At 45.6% G+C, this 21,393-nt stretch overlaps 3 protein-coding genes across 11 annotated transcripts; 1 reads left to right on the forward strand and 2 right to left on the reverse strand.

The window, feature by feature from the left end:
• Positions 1-28: 28 nt before the first annotated feature.
• Positions 29-4,764, reverse strand: slc16a13 (solute carrier family 16 member 13). Of its 2 annotated transcripts, XM_076112379.1 has the most exons (7): positions 4,609-4,764; positions 3,591-3,685; positions 2,878-3,123; positions 2,427-2,570; positions 2,074-2,330; positions 1,421-1,952; positions 29-1,080 (listed from the first exon to the last, which is right to left on the reverse strand). In XM_076112379.1, the coding sequence occupies exons 3-7, from the start codon at positions 3,104-3,106 to the stop codon at positions 821-823; spliced, it is 1,422 nt and encodes a 473-aa protein (XP_075968494.1). In that variant the 5' UTR covers positions 3,107-3,123; positions 3,591-3,685; positions 4,609-4,764; the 3' UTR covers positions 29-820. The 2 variants fall into 2 exon arrangements, with proteins under 2 accessions (XP_075968494.1, XP_075968495.1); XM_076112380.1 differs by lacking the exon at positions 3,591-3,685 and having other exon boundaries at positions 4,609-4,760.
• Positions 4,351-20,955, forward strand: trip6 (thyroid hormone receptor interactor 6). 8 transcript variants are annotated; one of them, XM_076112373.1, is made up of 14 exons: positions 4,351-4,411; positions 5,902-9,372; positions 9,453-9,750; positions 13,721-13,800; positions 14,252-14,298; positions 16,291-16,531; positions 16,731-16,834; positions 16,932-17,045; positions 17,138-17,725; positions 18,010-18,106; positions 18,196-18,365; positions 18,466-18,644; positions 18,729-18,849; positions 18,954-20,955. In XM_076112373.1, exons 6-14 carry the CDS (start codon positions 16,300-16,302, stop codon positions 19,083-19,085), a joined length of 1,737 nt encoding a protein of 578 aa, XP_075968488.1. In that variant the 5' UTR covers positions 4,351-4,411; positions 5,902-9,372; positions 9,453-9,750; positions 13,721-13,800; positions 14,252-14,298; positions 16,291-16,299; the 3' UTR covers positions 19,086-20,955. The 8 variants fall into 8 exon arrangements, with proteins under 8 accessions (XP_075968488.1, XP_075968492.1, XP_075968487.1 ...); XM_076112372.1 differs by having other exon boundaries at positions 4,377-7,632; positions 8,902-9,372; XM_076112374.1 differs by having other exon boundaries at positions 4,377-6,097; positions 7,486-9,372.
• Positions 6,460-12,549, reverse strand: bcl6b (BCL6B transcription repressor). Its single transcript, XM_076112378.1, has 12 exons — positions 10,760-12,549; positions 10,367-10,444; positions 10,032-10,249; positions 9,465-9,713; positions 9,207-9,341; positions 8,883-9,072; positions 8,547-8,755; positions 8,325-8,431; positions 8,090-8,224; positions 7,871-8,001; positions 7,466-7,603; positions 6,460-7,340 (listed from the first exon to the last, which is right to left on the reverse strand). The coding sequence occupies exons 3-12, from the start codon at positions 10,241-10,243 to the stop codon at positions 7,200-7,202; spliced, it is 1,647 nt and encodes a 548-aa protein (XP_075968493.1). The 5' UTR covers positions 10,244-10,249; positions 10,367-10,444; positions 10,760-12,549; the 3' UTR covers positions 6,460-7,199.
• Positions 20,956-21,393: the final 438 nt, after the last annotated feature.

A 21,393-nucleotide genomic window follows, 5' to 3' on the forward strand; every position in this document is an offset into this window, starting at 1 on the left:
ATATGTTTAAGACAGACACACAAAGTACTAAACATAAAGACGCTTTTTAATCAAGAACAAGTACAAAATCTCTCATTTCAAACAGAACAGTGTCAGGTTGCAGCCTGGGTGTGTTAGAGTAGTCTTTTACTTAGAAGTCACATGTCTTTTGCATTTGGATTTTTGCCAGCAGGTCACAGTCTCTGACTTACAAACACAGTTTATGGTTTACAGAAAGTACAAAGAGCTTGAGCCAGCAATGAGTGTGTGTGATCTGAAAATACACTTTGGTAAGAAGCAACACAACCCACCGATTGAAAGTCAAAGTCATCATTAAGACATTCAGTTTCTTTAATTCATAAATCTATAGGCACAAATTAGAAAATTCATTAGGGTCCATAGTGTCATCTCTGCCTCATTAAAATAATATTGTTCCAATGAGGATGAAGATCAATCATGTAAGTGCAACATTTTAATTTACTTTTAGTCAAGTAAGCAGAAACTTAATGGCATGTAATAATAATAAACATATTTCCTATCTTGTCATAACATTCTATCTATGCATGTAAAGCCAACATTGCAAAAGCAGTATTTAAATGCCCAGCGTTTTTTAGGCAGAAGGTGCTGTCCTGAACTTAAACTGAACTTAAACTGAGGTTAGGATGTGTAACAGGGTGAGGAACTCACCGGCCCCTTTATGCTGTCGGAGCTCCTTTCTTCTTTGGTTCTGAATCTCTGAGGTATGATGCAAACACGTAGCCATCCAGCGACATGTGGAGCAGCATTATTAATTATCGTTGTGCTGGCTGGACTGAAGAGTGTCAACAAGGCTCTTGAACCCTTAACCTACACATTCTTGCGGGTTACTGGATACTTCATTAACTCCTCTGTGATTGGTGTCAGAGGGCGAACTATGCATCTGTTCCAACTCTGGACGTAAACCCTTGTCTTTCTCGTCAAGTGAACGTCTCTGAGGCGGCGGCGGCTCTTTGCAGGAGAAGTAGTGAGGCAGAGTGGTGATGGTCAAAGAGCCGAGAACGAGGAAACCGCCCGCGACCACGAAGGAAGCCATGTAGTTGCCTGTGATGTCCTTGAGCAACCCTTTGAGAAGTGGAGCAAAGAGCAAATGAGGGCATGAAGATGCTGCATGAGAAATATAAGAAAACCACAAACCTGAGATTGAGAAAATCAAAGAACTAAAGGGCGCAAATAAAACTGAGTTTTCACACGACAGAAGGGTAAAGTGTGGAGAGAAGCTGAGCTGAACTTCTTCCACAGCCGACTTGTCAAACACAGGTGTAAATGATGCCAATTGCTGCTCGTTAATATTATTAGTGTCACATTAAAAAAGGCGACATGACCTCCATTGGGAGATATGCAGCAGTTATGGACTGTGCAACCAACACTGAACCGGTCTGCTCCTTCCGAGATGTGCTCGTACCTGACAGCGGTGTCCCCAGAAGTCCGGCGCCGCTCTCGATGAGCTGCAGCAGCCCGAGGGCCCCCATCACGCGCTCCACGCCCACGATCATCGGCACCACCGCGAAGACCAGCGAGCTCAGCGCCCCGGAGCAGAAGCCGTACAAGAGGCTGATCGCCATCAGCGCGGCGTAGGAGCCGGCCGAGGAGCTCACGGGCAGCAACATGATGAACACCCCCGCCAGCACCGTCCACACGCTCAGCAAGTGAAGGGGCCGATAGTGGCCCAGGTCCGAGAACCAGCCTGACGCCACGCGGCCCAAAATGTCTGTGGCGCCGGTGGCTGACATGACAAAAGCGGCCTGGTACTCCGAGAAGCCGGCTTGCCGGCTGTGGGCCACCAAGTGGAAGTAAGGCACGAAGTAGCCGACGTTGAGGAGAGTGACGGCCAGCGTGTAGGTGACGTACGGCCTCTCCAAGAGCAGCGACAGCTCCAGGTAGGACGAGACTCGCCGCAGCACTGCAGCGCAGGACGACCCGCTCTCTGAATCCGCCTGGGTGGTGGAGGAGGAAGAGGAGGAGGAGGAAAAGAAGGAAATGCTGAGCTTCATCTTCACTTGACATGTGTCATCCAACATCTGTGTGTTTCTTGAAGACGGTAGCGTCTTGTCCTACCTTCACTGGGGCTTTAGAGCGTCGCCGTGGGCGGATGAGAGCCCCGCAGGGCACGATGTTGAGGCTGAGGGCCCCCAGAATCAGGAGGGCCCCTCGCCAGGCGTACGTCTCCACCAGCAGCTGGAAGAGCGGGTTGAAAGCGAAGGAGGAGAGGCCGATGCTGGAGAAACCCACTCCCAGCACCAGGGCGCGGCGGCGAGTGAAGTTGGCCATGACTGTGGCCACCATGGGAGTGAAGACCAGACCCCAGCCCAGACCTGGAGGAGAGGGAAGACCAGAGGAGGGGGTTTAATCCAGTTGTCCCTGAGGAGCAACAACTAAACCAGTTATGTTGGATGTTTGCGCTTCATTACCGGAAATCAAACCCATGGTGAGGTAGAGGTGAACGAGACAGGTGGCCTGGGAGGCAAGTATGAGGCCGAGTCCAGCAAGACAGCCCCCCGTCATCACCACCACCCGGGCATCGTATGCATTGCATAGTGCTGCACCCAGCGGACCTGCAAAATACACACACACACACACACGGTTTAGCTTAAAGTCAAATAACTACAGACAACCTCCATTGCTACACATTTCTCCTAACCTCCCATATTTGGCATTAATGGAAACTTTGGAGTCCCCAACAATGTTTGACTGTATGGCGCAAGTTTGTAATGAGTGACCCACTGGGGGTTGTTAAAGAGTTAATGAGTTGCAGCCCCTACATCACAAAGCATCTCTAAATGGCCTAAAAATGTGAGAATCCTTCTATAAATTGTCTGCTGCACATAGTGGAACACATGGGGGGGGGGGGGGGGGACTCACTGAAGAACTGCTGCGCTGCCAGGCCCGTGGACGAGATCCAGGAGATGGCCTGAGCGCTCTCCTCGAAGTACTGGACGAACTCCACGAAGAAGATCCCCAGGCTCCGCATCAGGCCGAACACGAGACTGGTGCTGACGAACAGGGCGCCGACCAGCACCCATCCCCACCCTCCATCCGGGACCTCGTCTTCATCGCTCTGTCCCTCTGCTTTGGGCCGGACGTTGGTCATGTCTCAGAGAGATCTACCTGTTAAAAAAAAGAAGAGGAAAACGAAGCACTATCAGCTCTCACCTTTTTTGCAGCGGGAGTGTCGGATCCTCTCTGTGGTTGTCAACAGCTGTAATGATTAACACACACCACACCCCCCCCCCCCCCCCGAGCCAATAGATCCCTGGTTGTGCCATATAAGTGTTGTAGGCTGGTTAATGAGTCGGCCTTTATTTGACAACCAGATATAGGTGAGAGGTGACGAAGTGTTCACGGATCAGCTATGGAAGAAGAAGTAGTTGATAGTGAAAGAAGATAAAAGCCCCTTAAACAACTTTCACTATGACAGGAGTCTACAGACGTGACACAGAGGATTAAAGAGGCGTAAAGGAGCAATATGTGTCCCGAAAACAGACTTTCCCCAGTTATGTTGCTGTGGTTTTTACCACTGATACAAAGGAAAATGATGCTAATATGATAAAAACACGATAGAATTAAGTACATACTCGTATGCAGAAGGTTCCACACACAGACAACTGTACTGAAGCTCCTCCTCTGACATTGATCACGACTCTCAGCTGCTACATGGACTTTCTGTGATCTGCTATTACAAGAATATCGAGAGAACTCTTCCCCGAAGTCATCCGATAAGGTTTCCTGAAAACTGTCCCTCATATTTCATGTTTGAGCAGGAGTTTCCCTTCTGTTGCTTAATTTCTGCAGGGAGTAGAATAACACGGTGATCTGATCCTCTCCTAACATGATGCCTTTCACTTCACTGCTGCTGGAATTACAGGAATATGCCCTCAAACACACACGCATGTAGATGTAGACTTACAAAGAAGCACAATTAAAACGTCAGCAAATACAACCACTGTTTTGAAGACTGCGTATCTCTATTGTGTATTTCTATTTGTGCCAAATAATGAATGAGATGGACGTATAAATTGAAGGCTAATTGCTGTGATATTTAAGTCAAACAACAGGTGAACTGCTGCCAGCTGCTCTGTTGAAGAGTGTTAATATTTAAGAACTTGTTATTGTGAGTTGATAATATAGTTCCAATACTATTAACTCTCCGAGTTATTTAATTTCCATAAAGGCTAAACTACTTCATCCATATAAAAATGTTTTATTGGTTAGTTTGCCGAAAAAGCCAAGTTACAAACATGTGTTGATTGCGACATCAGGCTGTACACACACAGTACGAAAAAAAAGCACGTAGGCTACTAGTTCTGGCTTTCGCTTTTTCTTACGTCTTCACGTAAATGACGTAGGCTTCACACGGCGCCTGCGCACTGGTTAACAACACACAACGCTTATGTATGTAAGTATTAAATTGCTCCTCGACCGTTAGGCTCACGAGGTCTTCGCTGCAGCCGCGCGAGTGAGGTTGAAGTTTACCCTGAGAAATTAACACGTGACTACCTGAAACTTCCACGACGTCCGAAGACGTTAATATTCAAATGTGTTTTAATGGTTTGCATGCTAATAAAAGCTTCCGTCCAGCTCGACGGTACTCACTCTCGGTCCGACAGCTGTGTCCGGTGCAGCTCATGGTCCTCAGTCTGCACGTGCACCGGTGGTAAATGGCAAAACGAGAGCGGTGTGAATCACCTCCGCGAGCGGCGGGGGAAAAGTTCAACTAACCGCTGAGCAACGAGGAGTTAAAGGGACGCGTGCGCAGTCCTCACAGGGCGCGCACAGTCGGCATATCTTAGTCATAAAGCCTGATAATAAGTCAGGCTTGTGTACAGCCAGTGTATTAGTAGCATACTATGCCTTGTATATTTCTCCTTAAATATTAAAAACATACTGATGGATGAAAGCCTAGTCCTTTAACATATCAACAAGTTCGCTTCAATTTAGCATAAAGTTTAGTAGTTGTGTGGCAGATGGCAAAATAGCACACACACTGGGAGACTGAAAATTACATTATACACGTTTTTTCCCCCCTCAAATTAATAGTTAAAGAAAAGATTTGTTGTAAATAATTCATTTTGTCCAGTAAACAAATGTCAGCCGCTTCTAGCAAAAATACAACAACACCACAGCAGCTTTATGTCAGAGATTAAAGAGGCAAGGCAGAGTGGGTGAGGTAAAAAACAAGATAACACATGAATGAGTTTCCACATGTGTGACACTAGAGGGAGGCAACCTGCCTTCAGGTTATCTCTCTTCCTATTGGCCCTGAGGTAAATATTATATAGTATTAACTCCACTACGTTTATCTTGACAGCTGTATAGAAAGATAGATAGTTTTAGGTTTATCAAGCCAACATCTGGCTTTATCTTTATCCATAATTAGCTGATAATACTTAAGTACTTCTGCTTCAGCAGGACTTTCCCTTGTAATGGAAGTGTTCCAGTGAGACACATGTTTACTTAAGTGAGCGATCAGAGTGCTTCTTTTTGCAAGATGTATTTTTTTTGTGATATATTGACTGTGTAGAAGTAGCTCAGTGGCCAGTTAATCAGGTACACCCGTACAGTAATGCAATCTAATGCAATCCAATACAACTTCTAAAGTCCCATTTTACGTTGTCTATAACGTTCAAAGTTTGATATACACTGTCAGAGAGGTGTCAATTAAATTATTTGTCTTAGCATTGACGGTATAGATTGTGACTGCGTTGTATTAAATTGCATTTTATTCAGAGGTGTTTCTAAGTTTCAGTAAATAAGTTTAATATTATTCACTTCCTGAAATATGTTCCACAGAAATCCTCTCCTCTGATAAACATTGTGACTTTAGTGAACTGGTGTGGCCACAAATGAGGGGGGGAAACTATATCATATGTTCATTTTCTTTTTCAGTGAAGTTGAGTGGTGAAGGTTGGAAAGTCCCGTCAGACTTCCAACGTTTGTCCGCTGAGCACGCGGACAATAAGCCCGGCGAGCCACAACTCATCAGGGAGCAGGAAGCGGGGATGACAGAGGGTGGGAGAGTTCAGCAGGAGTCTGCAGCCCCCCCCTCCACAGTCCTCACACGTGTTGACGGCTGGTAGTGTGTGTGAGTGCCCGGTATTAGGGAACCTGGCGGAAACAGGTGCCCTGGGCTTCATTGTTTCCACAAAAGCAACCAAAGAAAAACAACAACAACAAAAAATCAGAAAAAATGGCGGGACAGATTTGACCGAACAGAAGACGTGATTCATGGGTAGAAAGCGTGTGTTAATGACAGGAAGGAAGTTCAGGGAGGAGACAGGCTGAAGGAGTGGAGTGTGGCAGAGGCACACTGCTAAAAGAGCTGAAAAATATATGTGGAGTCTGGAGCATCTTCATATTAGCAATATACATCTTTCACCATTTGTTTATAAATCATACACAATATTGCATAGGTCGGATATTAAATGAGACACTGAACACCAAAGCTCCAATTCATATAAAATGATTTAATTTAGATTGTACAAAACCATCTTTGTCCAGCAAATGAACCCATACACATACAAACTGTCATATTATTATTACTTATTCAATTGTTTACAGTCATCTCAATTCAAAATTTTCATGGCAGAAAACAATATATCGTTTAACTTCTATACTGACTAGTCCTTTGCCTGCTCGGACTATAAAAGCAGACGTTACTGCGTACTTATTTTAAAGAACATGCAGGCCCCAGGCCTCAAGGTTAAGAAAAAAGTTAAATACATATTTAAGAAGAATATTTCCAGCCTTAAAACTAATTTTTCAATTTAATTTACTTTAATAAAACTCCCACATTCACCACCTTTCCTTCGTAAAAAACCTGCTTTATCTTTCCTTTAAACCATTCACATACTCGTACTTCTTCAAAATTCAGTGTCCACTCATCCCAACACATTTGTCCTCTCTTTCCATGTCTTGTTCCCTTCTTTCCATCCCTTCACAAACCTTCAAAAACACTTTTTTTTTTAACACCATCTCCATCTCAGAAAGGCCACCCAGCATTTCTAAAGAACCTTATTGAGTCATGATTAGCTCATCCAACAACATGTAAATGTCTCTTTCTCCAAATGGAATCCATTCTAAAACAACATGCGCTCACAATTTAAAATAATTCACCAAATTCCACATTTTCTTGCGGTTATGATTCAGATGTTATTCTGATGAAGGAGTCAAAGGTCAGACGGCCTTCAGCAGGCCTGCAGAATAGTCTGGTAGGGCTCCGTCAGGACCTTGTAGCGGATCTTGGTGTTGGTGACGGCCCCGTGTTTTTGCCGCAGGTGAAGACGCAGCTGACTCTTGTGGCGGAAGTGCAGGTCACACTTCTCACACTGAAAAGCAAGAGGTCAACAGATTAAACAGCGGCGGTGTATCGGTGTACACGCTGTGTGTGTGTGTGTGTGTGTCTTGTGAAATATACGCTATTGGTCAAACAGTCAGTGTGTGTCTGACTCACAGTGTAAGGCTTCTCTCCAGTGTGGATGCGCAGATGGCTCTTCAGGGTCTGCAGGTGGCGGAAGCGGGTGCCACAGGTGTGACAGGGGTAAGGTTTCTCCCCCGTGTGGATCAGAACGTGGGCCCGCAGATGAGCAACCTAACACCAGACCAGAGCAAACGAACAGGGTGAGAAGATTTGTATCGGTAAATGTAATCAGCTCAAGCCCCTCAGACACCACAGATTGACTCCATGTGTTCAAATAAAACTCTGGTGTCAGGTACGATATGACTCGTTTATTCCACCTGACAGGCAACTACAGGACCTTTTTAAGAGAAAAAGAGGAAACTCTGTCCTCTTAAACCTGTTTCATGCACTTCCTCTCCCCTCAAGCGCTCACGCACACACACATAAGTGAACCCTCACCTGAACGAATCGCGCGCCACAGGTGTCACAGCGGTACGGCTTCTCTCCGGAGTGGATGCGAGAGTGAGTCTTCAGGTTGGCCGGTCGGTTGAACTGGGCGCCGCACACATTGCAGCGGTAGGGCTTGTCACCTGCCGGGGCAAAGGCATTGGTTTTAAAGAAAGAAAGAGAATGGAAAAAATACTTAATAAAATAAAATAAAATAAAACGAAGCCTCACCTGAGCAGACAGTCTTGGTTCCTTGAAGGTTGCCAGAGTAACAGTAGGGCACATAGCAGTTCTCACGCTTGATTGCATGTTGGGCGGCTCCTGGATCAGCGGGGTGCAGGTTTGGGTAAATGGTGCAGGGTGAGACTGAGGAGGCAGACGAAACATACACATGAAAATGTTTGAAAAAGAACACATTGAAGGCATAATGTGTTCAAAGTGTAAAATGTGTGCGTTTGTCTTTTACCTGATCCCTGCTTGTGAGTGTGAGGCACTGTTGGGGGATCCACAGAGGGGGGTGGCCCGAGGGGAGGGGCTCGGCCAGAACCCTCGTAGCAGGAGGCCTGCCCCTGTCTGACGAAGAAAGGTTCATTATTTCACAAATGCTTCATTATTTTTCCTCTTTCATCCCATAATTTTAATTCAAAAAATAACTTAGTAACCTGATGAAGGTCTATGTAGTTTTTACCTATCAATCTGACCGGGCACTTCTCCAGACCACGCCTCTGTTGCTTTGGGTGTCGAGCCCATCCTGTCGGCGACGGGTGACTCGTGACTCTGTGCCTCCTCCATCTCCTCTTCCTTCACCGTGGTGGCTGCACAGAGAGGGTTGAGGACGATGTACTTGTATTTCTTCCAATTGCATGCCTTTGGGTCCGGCGTGGCTTTGATATCGCTCTGGAGAGATAAACAAAATCCAGTCAATTAGTAAAATTTGAATTCAAAACACAACTTCCCAGTGGTAACACAGACCACCACTTACAGGCCATAACTCTCTGAGGGCTTGCTGCTTCTTTAAACTCACCACAAGGTTTTTGTTGCAGGTGTTGGACTCTGCTGGAGAGTTTGGTTGGCAGCTGGAGCGGGCGGGGCTGTCTGGAGACGGAGTCGGGGTGCCAATGAGGGGCAACTCGGGCTCTTTCAGCTCCTTTGACCTGGGCTGGCCGGTCGGGAAAGCCCCTGGCTTGAGAGAGCCCCCGACATCCGCAGGGACCCTGCAGGAGAAACAACAAGGAAGTGCTGTAATGAGCTGAACCTGTCAACAGACAAAGGCACACAAACCACAGCCAGCAGCACTTGTGACATTCTGCAAACACAAACCCGATAAAAACCCACATAATCCACCCACCTTGTTGCCACTGCTGTTGGGAGTAATCTCTGGGGTCCTGCATTGGGCAGGTCCCCTCCTCTGGGGGCTACAGAGGCTACAGACACCCTGGAGTCCAGCTCCATTTGAGGATGTCTTGCACTCATTTTCTCCCTGCTGAAAAACAAAGAATTTGTCAACCCCTCAAGTAAAAAAACATGTAAAATTGCACGTTAAAATTGTCTTTTTGCCTGATTCATGATTTAATCTGTCCTGGCCTCACGACAGATGTTCCCTCACCAGTGCAGCTGCATGAAATCCCGGCAGGTGTCGGCCACGTGGTCCATCTGCAGGTAGGCCGCCACGGTGAGCACCCCGGGGACGGTGCTCGGTGTCAGCGGGAGGTGCGAGGTGTACATGAAGTCCAGCAGCAGGGACACGATGGATGGGTCCAAGGCGTTGGGGAGGGACACGGTCATGAGCTGCTCCCCGCTGCCACCGCGGCCCTGAAGCAGCACACGGCGGGAGTACAGCGAGTAGAAGAACCCACTGAGAGGAGAGAGGGGAAAAGACAGAAAGATTTAATGTAAGATATGCATTTTTATTTGGATCAACTGCAGTGATTTAGGTCAGGGAGACATGGTGAAAGGGATAGGAAGAAGAAGACAATGGGTGTCCCAAGAGGAAAGCAGGAAGAGGCGAAGGGAAGACAACAGTTATGAGTCAACCAGAAGAAGAGCGAAAAGAACACACACAGGATTGTGTTTATAAAAGGAAACCATAAGTAAAAATATACCAAATTAGAGAAAACCTGCAGACTCCCGCAGAGGGACTATTTTGTGCAGATGCATTGTCCTTTGCACCAACCTGCAGGCCACGAGCACAGCACAGTGCGCCCGTAGATGTACGTTGCCGACGACCAGGGTGGTGTCAGTCAGGATGTTGCGGTGCCGGAGCTCGTTCAGGTTCAGCAGCACGTCGCTGGAGTGGCGCGTGAACTCCTTCACGTATCCCTCCGCCGGGGCAGAAGACCTCATCTCCTGCCCTCTGTCGACCCGGAATCCTTCCATCATGCTCATCTGTGTCTGTAGAGAAGGCGTTATACATGAAGCAACCAACCAATGCACATCATATCAATTTTTGAATATTTGAAAGATTTTGAAAGATTTTTAGTTTAATTAGAGTGCACAATAATGACCTACCTATTTGTAATTGATAAAATAAATAGACTGGAGTGTCCCAGACACATCTGTTAGGTGAGACCAGCTCCCTACTCGTACCTACATGAGGAAAAAAGAAAGAAACATCCACTCTTTAATATGAATACTTAAGCTTTACTATTCACATTTCTGCAGTAGATATTACAAAGAAGTCATGAAGACATTAAAATGTTGTGAAAAATCTCAAATTCAACCAACCAAGTACAGTTACTAAAAACAATTAAAATCAAAAGACTTCCTCATCTGACAGACCTAAATGTGAACTTTTAAGGATTAAACAAGAAAGGACAAAAGCACTAACAAAAAAAAAAAAACAGCAGTTAAAGCAAGCCCATTAAAAATATAAATATACTGAGAAATTATTTTCCAACTCACCCCGACCAGCAGGGACGAGAGCTAACGTGCACCGCGCTGACGTCAAACCCCCGGCTCGGTGTTGAGTCTACAGTCAAAGACGTGGAGCAGGGACTCACCCTCCGTCTCCACTGGCTCTGAGCAGCACTGTTAGGGAGAGGCCGAAGGGAGGCAGCTCTTTATAATGTCGTGCAGGAAGCCCCCATACGACCAGGGCTGCTTGTTTCCTCTTTCCTCAATGGCCCACGCGTCCACTGGAAGCAGCGCAGGAAGAGCCCAGGCCCAGGCCCCCGGCTCCAAGTATTTTTAGTGGCCTTATTAGTTTTTGTAAACCCCCATAGCTCTGAGCACAGTAATGGCAGGAAAGCATAGTGTGTTTTTGTGCCACGTTGAAAAAACAAATATGAGCACCCTTGGGGGGGGAGGCGGTACGTGCCTGGCTATCCAGGGGTAAGCCATCAGTCTTCCCCCACCAACGCTTTCCTCCCCATCACCCCTCTCCAGGACAGAGGAAGCTGTCTGAGAGGAAGCTGGAAGACCAACGTATTGTTGGATAAACAAGCTGTGCCCTCATCATGGAGATTCTATCTTATCGAGGGACTTTTCTTTTGTATTATTCATACAATATTCACTCATATCTTGTGACAAGAGTCCTCAAGAAGAAATTTTTTAAATATGGGAAGTAAAGAAAAATCGGTGTCATTGCTGAGTGGACCAGAATCAGATGAATGGGACATTAGTAAGGTGCTCCACAACAGTGTCCGGAAGCTTCTGGCTTGCTGCCTGAGAGCAGAGGCGTCGTGTTACGAGGACCAGGGAGGAAGGAAGCGAGGCCAAATTGATCGTTCTAGATGGGGGACACCTTCTCCTGGTGCTGAAAAACAACCTTTACTCCGCCCCGACTGGGAGAAATGCAGCCGACAGATGTGCAGGAACTGCCCTACACACACGCACACACACATGCACATGCACGCACACACACACACACACTTCTGAATGCATCCTGCAAAGCTGCTCAGAGACATGGATGAAAATGCCTGTGCAGGACATCCGTCAATGATAAAGCGAGCAGGAGACAAGGGAGGAGGGGGGGGGGGTAATGCAGGGAGGGGTCAAGGGCTCAGAGGTCATGAATAACTAAAAAACAAGTGAAAAGTCACCTCATCCTAGCAGCAAGACAGTTAATCGAGGCGCCGCAAAAGTGAACTGTGAACTGTGTTTCCTTCACATCAAAGTATTTTACAGGAGACGTGGAAGGACGAGGAGAGGTTGACTGAGTTCAAGATAAGCACGGCCTGCTTAAAGAAGCCAGGATTGCAGGATGAAGCAAGTGGACCTTTAATTGATGAAGAGAGAAATTAAATTTCACGGATAAGATTGAGAATTCAGCTACACCACCAAAGACAAATATGAAATTCTGTAATGACTTTTGAGCTGCAACTTGTCCCGTTCCTTTCTACGATGTGTAACAAGTGTAAACTGTGTGTAGTTAGTGGGGAAAATGTTATTCTAGAGCAAGGAGACACAACTTACCGATACTAGTTTGGGCATTGGGTGCGACTTGTGAAAATATATATTTATTTGGATACAAGTAAAGTTAGCGGAGCGTCTACAGCTTGTGCGCGTGTCCTTGTGCTTGTATTTGTTTGCATGGAGGTGCGATCAGTTGTGTGCTTGGCAAAAGCAACAAAAAAAAAGTAAAACAACGATTATGAAAACAGAGAGGGAGATGTAGGTCTCGGCTACTTCCAGGCATTGTGAGAGGAACGGATGAGGTGTGTGTGTGTGTGTGTGTGTGTGTGGGGGGGGGGGGGGGGGGGGCGTTGAGGAAAAGTGAGAACATTACTAAACAGGTTCACCAATAGGCGGAAGCCATTGAGTCCATCCCGTTGGCAAGGCTTGGCAACGCTCACAGAGACTTCCTGTGCCCATCAGCAACCCTGTTCTTCATCAAACGCAGAGCCGGATCTGTTCACCATCGAAAGTTGAGTAACTTTCTGCAAAAGAAACACACTTCTGTGAGATTTCAAGAGGAAATTGAACATGTCAACGTCTATTTAACTGCTGTCACTCCTCGTCAAACAGAACAACGGTGGGGATTCCCCGTCTTTTGTGGTTTCCTGGTTGCTTGGACAGAACCGTATTGTTTTTTCTGATGGTGTACCGGCTGAGGCCATGCTTTGACTTGTAATCCCCCAGTCGGTGCCAAAGATGTTGGTGGCTCCCTACAACAATAACAGATCTGCTTCAACGGCCTCTTCCTGTGATCGCGGAGCACTGTGGACATATAAGGGCAAACAGGCACAGGCTGCTGGAAGGAGGAGCAGGAGGAGGAAGCGGGGATATCCCAGGGAGCAGCCTCGGGTGTTTGTCCACGGTATTGGCAGAGATGGACGTGGAACAAATAAATAAATAATAAAGTTATGAAACCCTTCCTTTGAAGAAGGGCCTTAGGGAACGCAGTGGGCCTCCATCATGGTGCTGGGTGGAGTAGGAGGAGGAAGAAGAAGAAGAAGAAGAAGAAGGGGGGGGGGGGGGAAAGGGACAGTTGACCCAAATCTCATGAACCACAAAATAATAAAGCGAGCTCCTTTGACCTCCATATTCAGGGTGGTAAACAACCGGGTGGAGAGAAGACATTTTCTTTTTTGTCTTGGCTTTTTTAGTTTTTATATCCTGTGTTGAAGAAATACAATTTTATTTCAGCTGTATTTAGCTTTATTTCGTCTTATTTGATTATTTGGCAAATCTTTTTTATTTTTACTTTAAAGTCTGAGGTTGCTATTTCTCAAACATAAAATTCAGCCAAAAATAACTGTCTTAGAAATTGCATGTAATTTATGGTTATGGGTATTTTATAATAAAAACTTAACAGGCTAGTATTTATATTATGGTCGAGTTTTGTTTGTACTTTTATTTTTCATAAATTCATGTGACAGACCCCCCACCTCTCTCTCCACACACACACACACACACACACAGAGCAACAGCAGTTACGTCACACATCGGGAATGCAGTGAGGAGCTGCCGCTGCTGCTAAAGGCCTCAGGATCCGTCACAAAGTAGGTGAACGACGCTAAATCGAACAGAAAGCCATCTCGGGGTAACTTTCCCTGACCTTTGGGTGTGTATCAGGACCCATAGATTGTATTTGTGAGGCTCGTTTCGGGCGGTAGGAGTCGGTTTAGTTCATTGTTTCCTCCTCGGTTGCTGAAGTTAGCCTTGGAGGCAAGGCACGAGCTCGGCTCGAGTTCAAAACAGGATAGCAAACAAGTAAACAACCCTGTTATTAAAGTTAATTATTGCTAATTATCCTTCATTTTGGGTTTGTATATTACTTAAGCGGTGTGTTTTAGACGTGACGCACAAAGGACAGATTTGGACAGCACGTCTCTAACGTTATATCCATTCGCACGAGAGCTACCGTAACGTTACCGTTAAAAACAAGAACAATACCGCCAATGTGACGTCTCTGTTTTGTTTTAACAATTTTACATTGTTCTTGTTTTGTAGATGAGACTGAAGGGAAGAGGAGAGCCACTGTGAAGGTACTGTGAAAGGTAGGAGATGCTAATAGGATGCTAATGTTGATGGGACATACTGTTTACGGATGTAGTTTGTATCTTAAGTTCATTAGCCATGTTTACTCGGGCGTGAATCCTGTTGTCTTCCAGGTATTTAGTTTAATTTAAGTCGCTCACGTCGCTACATTCAGATACATTGTGTCAAATATGTTCAGCTAACCAGAGCATCTTGCCTTCAAAATAAAAGAGTGGAATTTGTTACAGAATAACTGTGTGTGTATAACTTAGAAACATGAGTACATGGGGATAACGTGGATCCAATTTGCATTTTATTCCATTTATTTCAGCTGCGTTGGCTTTATTTTTGAAATATATGTTGCCGAAACGCTCAAGGTATGGCACTTTATTTTTTAAATTCATTTTAAAAACACCGGATGTCCTCTTTGTTTATTCCCGCGTGCTTGATTCTTGTCACTGTCATCAACTTTGACATTTCATGAGGTGCTGAGACTCCTTTGCATCCAGGAAGAGGTCCAGCCGTGACAATAGCTGGACAAATGCACAATCTTTGTGTTTTTTTTTTTATTACATTTAATAAAACCCTCTCTATTCACGTGGAAACACAGTGATTAAACTGTTGACGCTCATTTCCTGGCCCGGCCATCCTCGGCTTTGACTGTGTGCTCATCCGGATTCAGAGTACTTGAGTCAAGTCGACTGTGGAAGTGTTGGTCGCTCTCTCCTCCACGTGGTCGCTGTGTAACTTCAGTTCATGCTGATCCTGCGTGGTTTAATTGCAACTATAACAACTCCATGGATAGAAATAATAAAAGTAAAAAAACAAAAGGCTTAAATGTCGTGTTGAAGCATTGTCAATGCCCCCCCCCCCCCGTATGTCTCCATCATGTTCTCATCCATCGTTATAATCCTCTTACCAACAAGGATTAATGACGGCCACACCACCCTCATTCAATCAGTGTGAGTGGGCTGTTAAACTCTCCACACTTGTTTTTGGCTTGTCTATGTGTTTGCAATCCATTTTCGCACTGTCGGTCACACAGTGGCTCTCCAAAAAAAATTATAAAACGGTACATTCTTCTTTTGTGCAATGAGATATTCACGATTCAACTATATATTTTTTGTAAATCATTATAAATAAATAAATAAATAATTAATTAGCAAAAAATGATTAATCAGCATTAACTTGTTTGGAGAAAAACCTGAACATCTTTGCTTGCCATCTTTAAGGACCTTACTTTTCTTCTTTCCATACATCCCTGTCATGTATATCAATGTATTTCCTTAAAGATCAGTGAAGGTCCCGAGGTGCAAGTCGGCCCTTTTGTCGGCTCAGCTGTGAGCTGCAGCGTTGTTATTTATCCCACAGAGAATACATAATATATTGTTATGAGCCAGGTGTTCACGTGTACACAGACGCATATCGTTACACAACCATTTCCTGTCCTGTTTTTGTCTCCGCTTCATTTGGAAATCAATGATACCAGTGTGTGTGTGTGTGTGTGTGTGTGTGTGTGTGTGTAAACACCCGAGGACAATAACCATTGTGGCGGACAACAGACGAGGGTAGTAACTACAGAGTCGCCACCTGTTTGTGTGTCCGTGTAGGAGTTTGTATGCTGGAGAGCTTCTGCGTGAGTGTTTGTCTCACTAAGCAAAAAACACACACACACACACACGTGTTTTAGAGGCGAGCGTGCTGGAAATCCCCGAGCCGATCTGAATGGCTGCTCTCTTCCTGCTCCTCAGCGCAAAGACTATTGTTCTGTCCGTGTGGAAACAAAGTGTGAAGCATCCCTATAGTTTCCATTGGTTACTTATGACATAAACACACACACAGCTGTGGGCAAGCAAATTATGGATAGAAGATGGAAATCATGCATACTCGCTCAACTGATATTCGGCAAAGTCAATATTGAGGAATGCATGCATGGTGCAGTCTCATTAGAATACAAACTTTATTAATAGGGCAACATGAGGGCAACATTTTCTCTTTTTTGTTAATCTCAGAAGCCTGCCATGTCCGGTCCCACCTGGCTTCCCCCGAGGACTCTGGATAGCCCCGAGCGAGCCGTCCCCCAGATGTCTCACTCCGCTGGCTCAGCAATCTACCGAGCCCCAAACAAGAAGGGGACGTCCGACTTCCGGCCAAAATATGGCCCCTACGACCAGAACGGTGGAGGTGGAGGAGGAGGTGGAGGAGGTGGAGGAGGTGGGATGGCCAACAGGTACATGGCTACCGGACCCACAGGTAAGAAGACCACCAGTCACATACTGGTGTCACATACTGGTGTCACTAATCAGATTCAAATAAGTGTGTAAGTGAGTGTTCAGCTTTTGGTAGGATTTACAAGGTTCTTTAAAGTTATAACGGTGTATTTTCAGAAATAATTTAGTCATTATTTTGGGGGGGGGGGATTTGTTATTAATAACTGTTCTCTAACCTGAAGGTGGGCCCATTCATCAGTCGTCTAGCGATCACTATTACTCCCCTCCCCATGGTCCCAAAGAAGACCGCACCTGGAGCCCTCACATGGACAGCTACGAGCTGATGGTGGGTTCGTTTTTTCATGCGGGCCATTTAAAAAAATCAACATTTCAAGTCGAGCAACAGAACAGTTTCCCAACATTTCCAACTTTCTTGCCGTTAGCACCGTGGTCCTGAAAAGCCGGCGAGCTATCACTCCAAAATCGACGCCGATATCGACTCCCTCACCAGTATGCTCGCTGATCTGGACAGCCACCCGCAGGACGCCAGCACACAAGTAGGACAACACACTTTATTTCAACTAAACGGACACATTATTTGAGAAATTGCATACGTACTTAATTGTGTACTTTTCCTGACTCCCCACAGCTGTACGACAACGTGCCTTATAACAAGTACCTCTCAGGGGATCACTACAAGCCTGCGCACCAGAGTGCGGGTCCTCCTCCGGGTCGGCCGTCCATGGGCTACCCCCCTCATCCCCAGAGCCAATACCACCCAGCGCCCCGCTACCCCAGCGAGCACCAGCCCCCTCAGTACTCCACCTCCCACCAGCCGGACTACTACTCCCCGTCTCCGACCCCGAAGCCCTACCCTCAGCCCGTCCCGGCCTCCTACACCACGGCCTCGACTCCGACCGGGCCCAGGTTCAGCGTCCAGGTGAAGACGGCTCAGCCCGTCACCTACTCCCAGACGGGGAGGCAGGCTGAGCAGGCCTACACGCCGCCCCCTCCTCGCCAGCACGTGTCCCGGCCCCCTCCCCAGACGAGCCCGCAGGGCTGGTACCCGCCGCATCCCGGCTCGCAAGCTCAGGAGATGCACTCCGAGGTGGTGTACAAGGGGAGCGCCGCAGGACCGGGAGGAAGAGTTATGCAGGCGCCACAGTCCAAGAGAGGGATGGAAAATCACCAAACAGGGTCGGGGGCTGCGCAGAGTCCGGCTTATCAATCCAGCAAGGTAGAGACACGTATACATCTCTAGCCTGTTCGAGGATTATATGTAATTATATGTTTCAATACCTTACTTTGAGAAATGTCAACAGGCTTTTTTGCAAGCACCCATACAAGAACGAAACATTTAAATTCATTAATATCTGATAAAATTAAATTATGAATCCAAGCAAACGTTGAATGTACAAACCCAGCCCTGAATATCATAAATATCAAATTCAATTTTCCTTTTAAAAGAGTTGGTTATGAAAGGAATGCTTTCTGATCTTTGTTTGTCGTCTTTTCTTCCAGCAGGGGATGGCAACAACCAGGCCAGAGGAAGAGTTGGATCGACTTACCAAGAAGTTGGTATATGATATGAACCACCCCCCTGTCGAGGACTATTTCGGTACAGTCATTACTTTAATGACCTATGACGCACTAACAACCTACCTTCTGGCATTTTCAAATAACACACGCTTTTAAATGGCCTTTCAGGCCGCTGCGCCCGGTGCGGCGACAACGTGGTCGGTGACGGCAGCGGCTGCATCGCCATGGAGCAGGTGTTCCACGTGGAGTGTTTCACTTGCATCACCTGCCACGCCCGACTCAGAGGGCAACCCTTCTACGCCCTCGACAAGAAGAGCTACTGTGAGAGCTGTTACATCGTAAGAAAAGCATTGAGTCCATCTCTCGGTAGTATAAATAGATTTATACGTATATTATATCCTGGTTTATTGTACACCTGTTTCTACTTTTCTTGTCAAGAGTACGTTAGAGCGCTGTTCAAAGTGCTCCAAGCCCATCCTGGACCGTATCCTGCGGGCCATGGGGAAGGCCTACCACCCTCGCTGTTTCACGTGCGTGGTGTGCAACTGCTGCCTGGACGGCGTGCCGTTCACCGTAGACGCCACCTCTCAGATTCACTGCATCGACGACTTTCACAGGTATGGAAAACATTCAACCGGCCGCGATGTTGTTGTTGTGCGTAAAGAGAAGGTAAATGTCGACGCTGTTGTTCTCCCCGACAGGAAGTACGCTCCTCGCTGCTCGGTGTGCGGTGAGCCCATCATGCCCGAACAGGGCCAGGAGGAGACGGTGAGGATCGTGGCTCTGGACCGCAGCTTCCATGTTAACTGTTACATCTGTGAGGTGGGTCGACTGGACAACAAGATCACACAACACATCCGGACTTTGCCTTTGACTTAGCCTCTGATTCATGCAACAAATTCTGTCCCTGATTCTGTGTCCCTCAGGAATGTGGTCTCCTGCTGTCCTCTGAAGGGGAGGGTCGAGGCTGCTACCCGCTGGACGGCCACATCTTGTGTAAGAGCTGCAGCGCCTGCCGCATCCAGGACCTCTCTGCCAAAATCTCCACTGACTGCTAATGTCGCTAGCCTCTGGCTCATTATACGCGCGCACACACACACACACACTATTGATGGTTGCAGACAGGGTGTGCCCCTGCTTTGACCTGCGAGGTGCTTCTTTTTTGTTTTTCTTGCTCTGGCTACGACATAAACTTTGCTATAGTTCCCTCTGTTGGTATCCAGCTGTAATTGTGTTTGCAGAGGAACATTTTCTGAGTCCTGATGGAGCGAGCACCTTTTATTCTGATGTCCTACTACATTTACTTTTTTCTTTTTTTTTTTTTTTTGGTACACAGCTGCCCCATTTTTCAGCTGTAGTTCAGTATTAGTGTGACGGTGGCCTGACCTGCAGGCAGCTTGGGCTCCACTTACCATTTATCGGTACTGCTCAACTATTAGCTTGCACATTATTATCTTTGTCAAAAACAATGAAAGTATGGAAGGATATCACAGATTAAGACCTAAAAAAAAGAGGGGGTTTTTTTTGGGCAGAGAGGCATCTTAAATGATAATTAGACTTGTCATACATCTGTAAAACACTAAACGTCAAAGTTTCCGAACTGCCTCCAGACAAGCGTATTAAAAGCACATAATGCAACAACTGTGACTGTACATAACGGGCTGGTTTGATGATGAAAATGTCGCCTTCAGTGCAGTGAATCTTTGCAGAGACGTAGCTTCATAGCAGGACAAATGTAGAAGACGAGGAATGTGTAGTTAACCTTACAAACTATAGTTTTCTTTTTCCTTTAGCTTTTATGAAATGCGAGTACAATATTTGCTAGAACAAACTTCTCAACACAATGTTACAGCATCATGTTTAATTGGAGTTCATCACAGGATTGTTGCCATTTTTTTTTTTTTTTTGAATCATCCACGATAACATTTCTGAATGTCTACGAAACACAATCTTTTGTTTAACACTTGTTGTTCGTTTGATACTTGACTGTTACATTGAAGGCGATGGTGCAATGAAGTCGGATGCTTTCTTTTTGTCTTAGGAAAACAGGGTGTCGGTCACTTGTGTGGTTTGAAAAGCACCCTGTTGTTTGAAGTTTGAGCCTCATGTGAAGAACTTTGTACACGTGTCATTTGGAGGAAGCATGAAACTAAAGTTTTACTCAATTGAAAATGATTTTTGAGTGAATAGATTTACTTTACAAATACTTTTACACATTGGTTGTTCTTTATATTTGACTAAAAATAACAGTGGACATAAATTTGATGTATTTTTACCACACAGACGTTGATTTTTTTTTTTGTTCACCCTTGCACGAGACTTTGGAGCTTCAGTATTTGTTATGATCGTGTTTTAACCTCCGTCTCTCCGTCCTGATTTTGTGTTTGTTTATCTTAAAGGGCCAGAGCAGCTTAGACGCTTTGAAGGCCTTATCTCAAGGATGTCATTCAGCTTCATCATCATTTTTTTTTTTTAACTGGGTTTGTCTGTGAATTCTGCTCTTTTTATTTTTGATCATGCTAAAACGTTTCCGTTGCGTTTTCTTCGTCTCTTAATTTATTTACTGCATTAATCTGCGTTTGATCATCAAGGTTATCATTTCATTCATGCTCCCAAGTGTCCTTTTTTTTTCTTTTTTCTTTTTTTTATATCCCAGCCCACGCCAACTCTTGTGTCATACTCCTCAAATCACATCATTTAGTTTTCTTTACACTCAAATCGTTTAATATCCTCACTGTGTTCAGTTTGAAATGCTGTGAATTTTGGAGCTTGTAGATCAAAGCCTGCGGCTCAAAGCAGCAGACGTCGCTCCACCGATGACTTCATACGGTGAAGTTACGTTAACGGGGGAGCGCGTTGAACACATGGGTGGTTTTTCTCCTAATACCGGTTGTAGTAAAAAAAAATATTAAAATGTCAACAAGTCAATTGTTTTTGTTTGTCACTTTTTATACAAATGCAGTTCAAAACTTAAAGGGGCACTCCACTGATTTGTCACCAGATTACCTGGAGGGTCTGACAAAATATGCAATTAAGTTGCATTATGGGAAATGTAGGATCCAGTGTTTTGGATATCTCAGACCGTCGAGCTTCAATCCTAATGACTCTGGTTTAAATGAATCTCTTGTAAGTCTACAAACTTTTGCGGAAGTGCAATAAAAAAATCACAGGAATACCCCTTTAAGACAACAAAGAAAGATTAAACATAGCCTTTTAAATCAGAAAAATGTATTTTAGCCACTGTGTACATGCTTTCCAATCTCAAAACATACAACCTTATTACCGTATTATAATTGGCAAAACACCTGTATGTTTAGCATCTTGCAATAAATGATCCAGTTACAACAAAGTGAGCAAACACGGGAT

The sequence above is a fragment of the Anarhichas minor genome, unplaced genomic scaffold (genome assembly GCF_050575085.1).
Source record: "Anarhichas minor isolate MPS153535 unplaced genomic scaffold, ASM5057508v1 ptg000049l, whole genome shotgun sequence".
Classification (NCBI taxonomy): Eukaryota; Metazoa; Chordata; class Actinopteri; order Perciformes; family Anarhichadidae; genus Anarhichas; species Anarhichas minor.

Bases quoted from the DNA above. Each gene is read 5' to 3' on its own strand.
- slc16a13 (XM_076112379.1), bottom strand. From the start codon at position 3,106: ATGACCAACGTCCGGCCCAAAGCAGAGGGACAGAGCGATGAAGACGAG. The intron at 2,331-2,426 runs GTAATGAAGCGC...CCTCTCCTCCAG, and splicing joins CACCATGGGTTTGATTTCCG to GTCTGGGCTGGGGTCTGGTC. The intron at 1,081-1,420 runs GTACGAGCACAT...CACTTCTCAAAG, and splicing joins TCTGGGGACACCGCTGTCAG to GGTTGCTCAAGGACATCACA.
- bcl6b (XM_076112378.1), bottom strand. From the start codon at position 10,243: ATGAGCATGATGGAAGGATTCCGGGTCGACAGAGGGCAGGAGATGAGG. The intron at 9,073-9,206 runs GTGGGTGGATTA...TTTCTCCTGCAG, and splicing joins CCAACAGCAGTGGCAACAAG to GGTCCCTGCGGATGTCGGGG. The intron at 8,002-8,089 runs GTGAGGCTTCGT...TTGCCCCGGCAG, and splicing joins AACCAAGACTGTCTGCTCAG to GTGACAAGCCCTACCGCTGC.
- trip6 (XM_076112370.1), top strand. The intron at 17,726-18,009 runs GTAGAGACACGT...CTTTTCTTCCAG, and splicing joins CGGCTTATCAATCCAGCAAG to CAGGGGATGGCAACAACCAG. The intron at 18,107-18,195 runs GTACAGTCATTA...ATGGCCTTTCAG, and splicing joins CCCTGTCGAGGACTATTTCG to GCCGCTGCGCCCGGTGCGGC.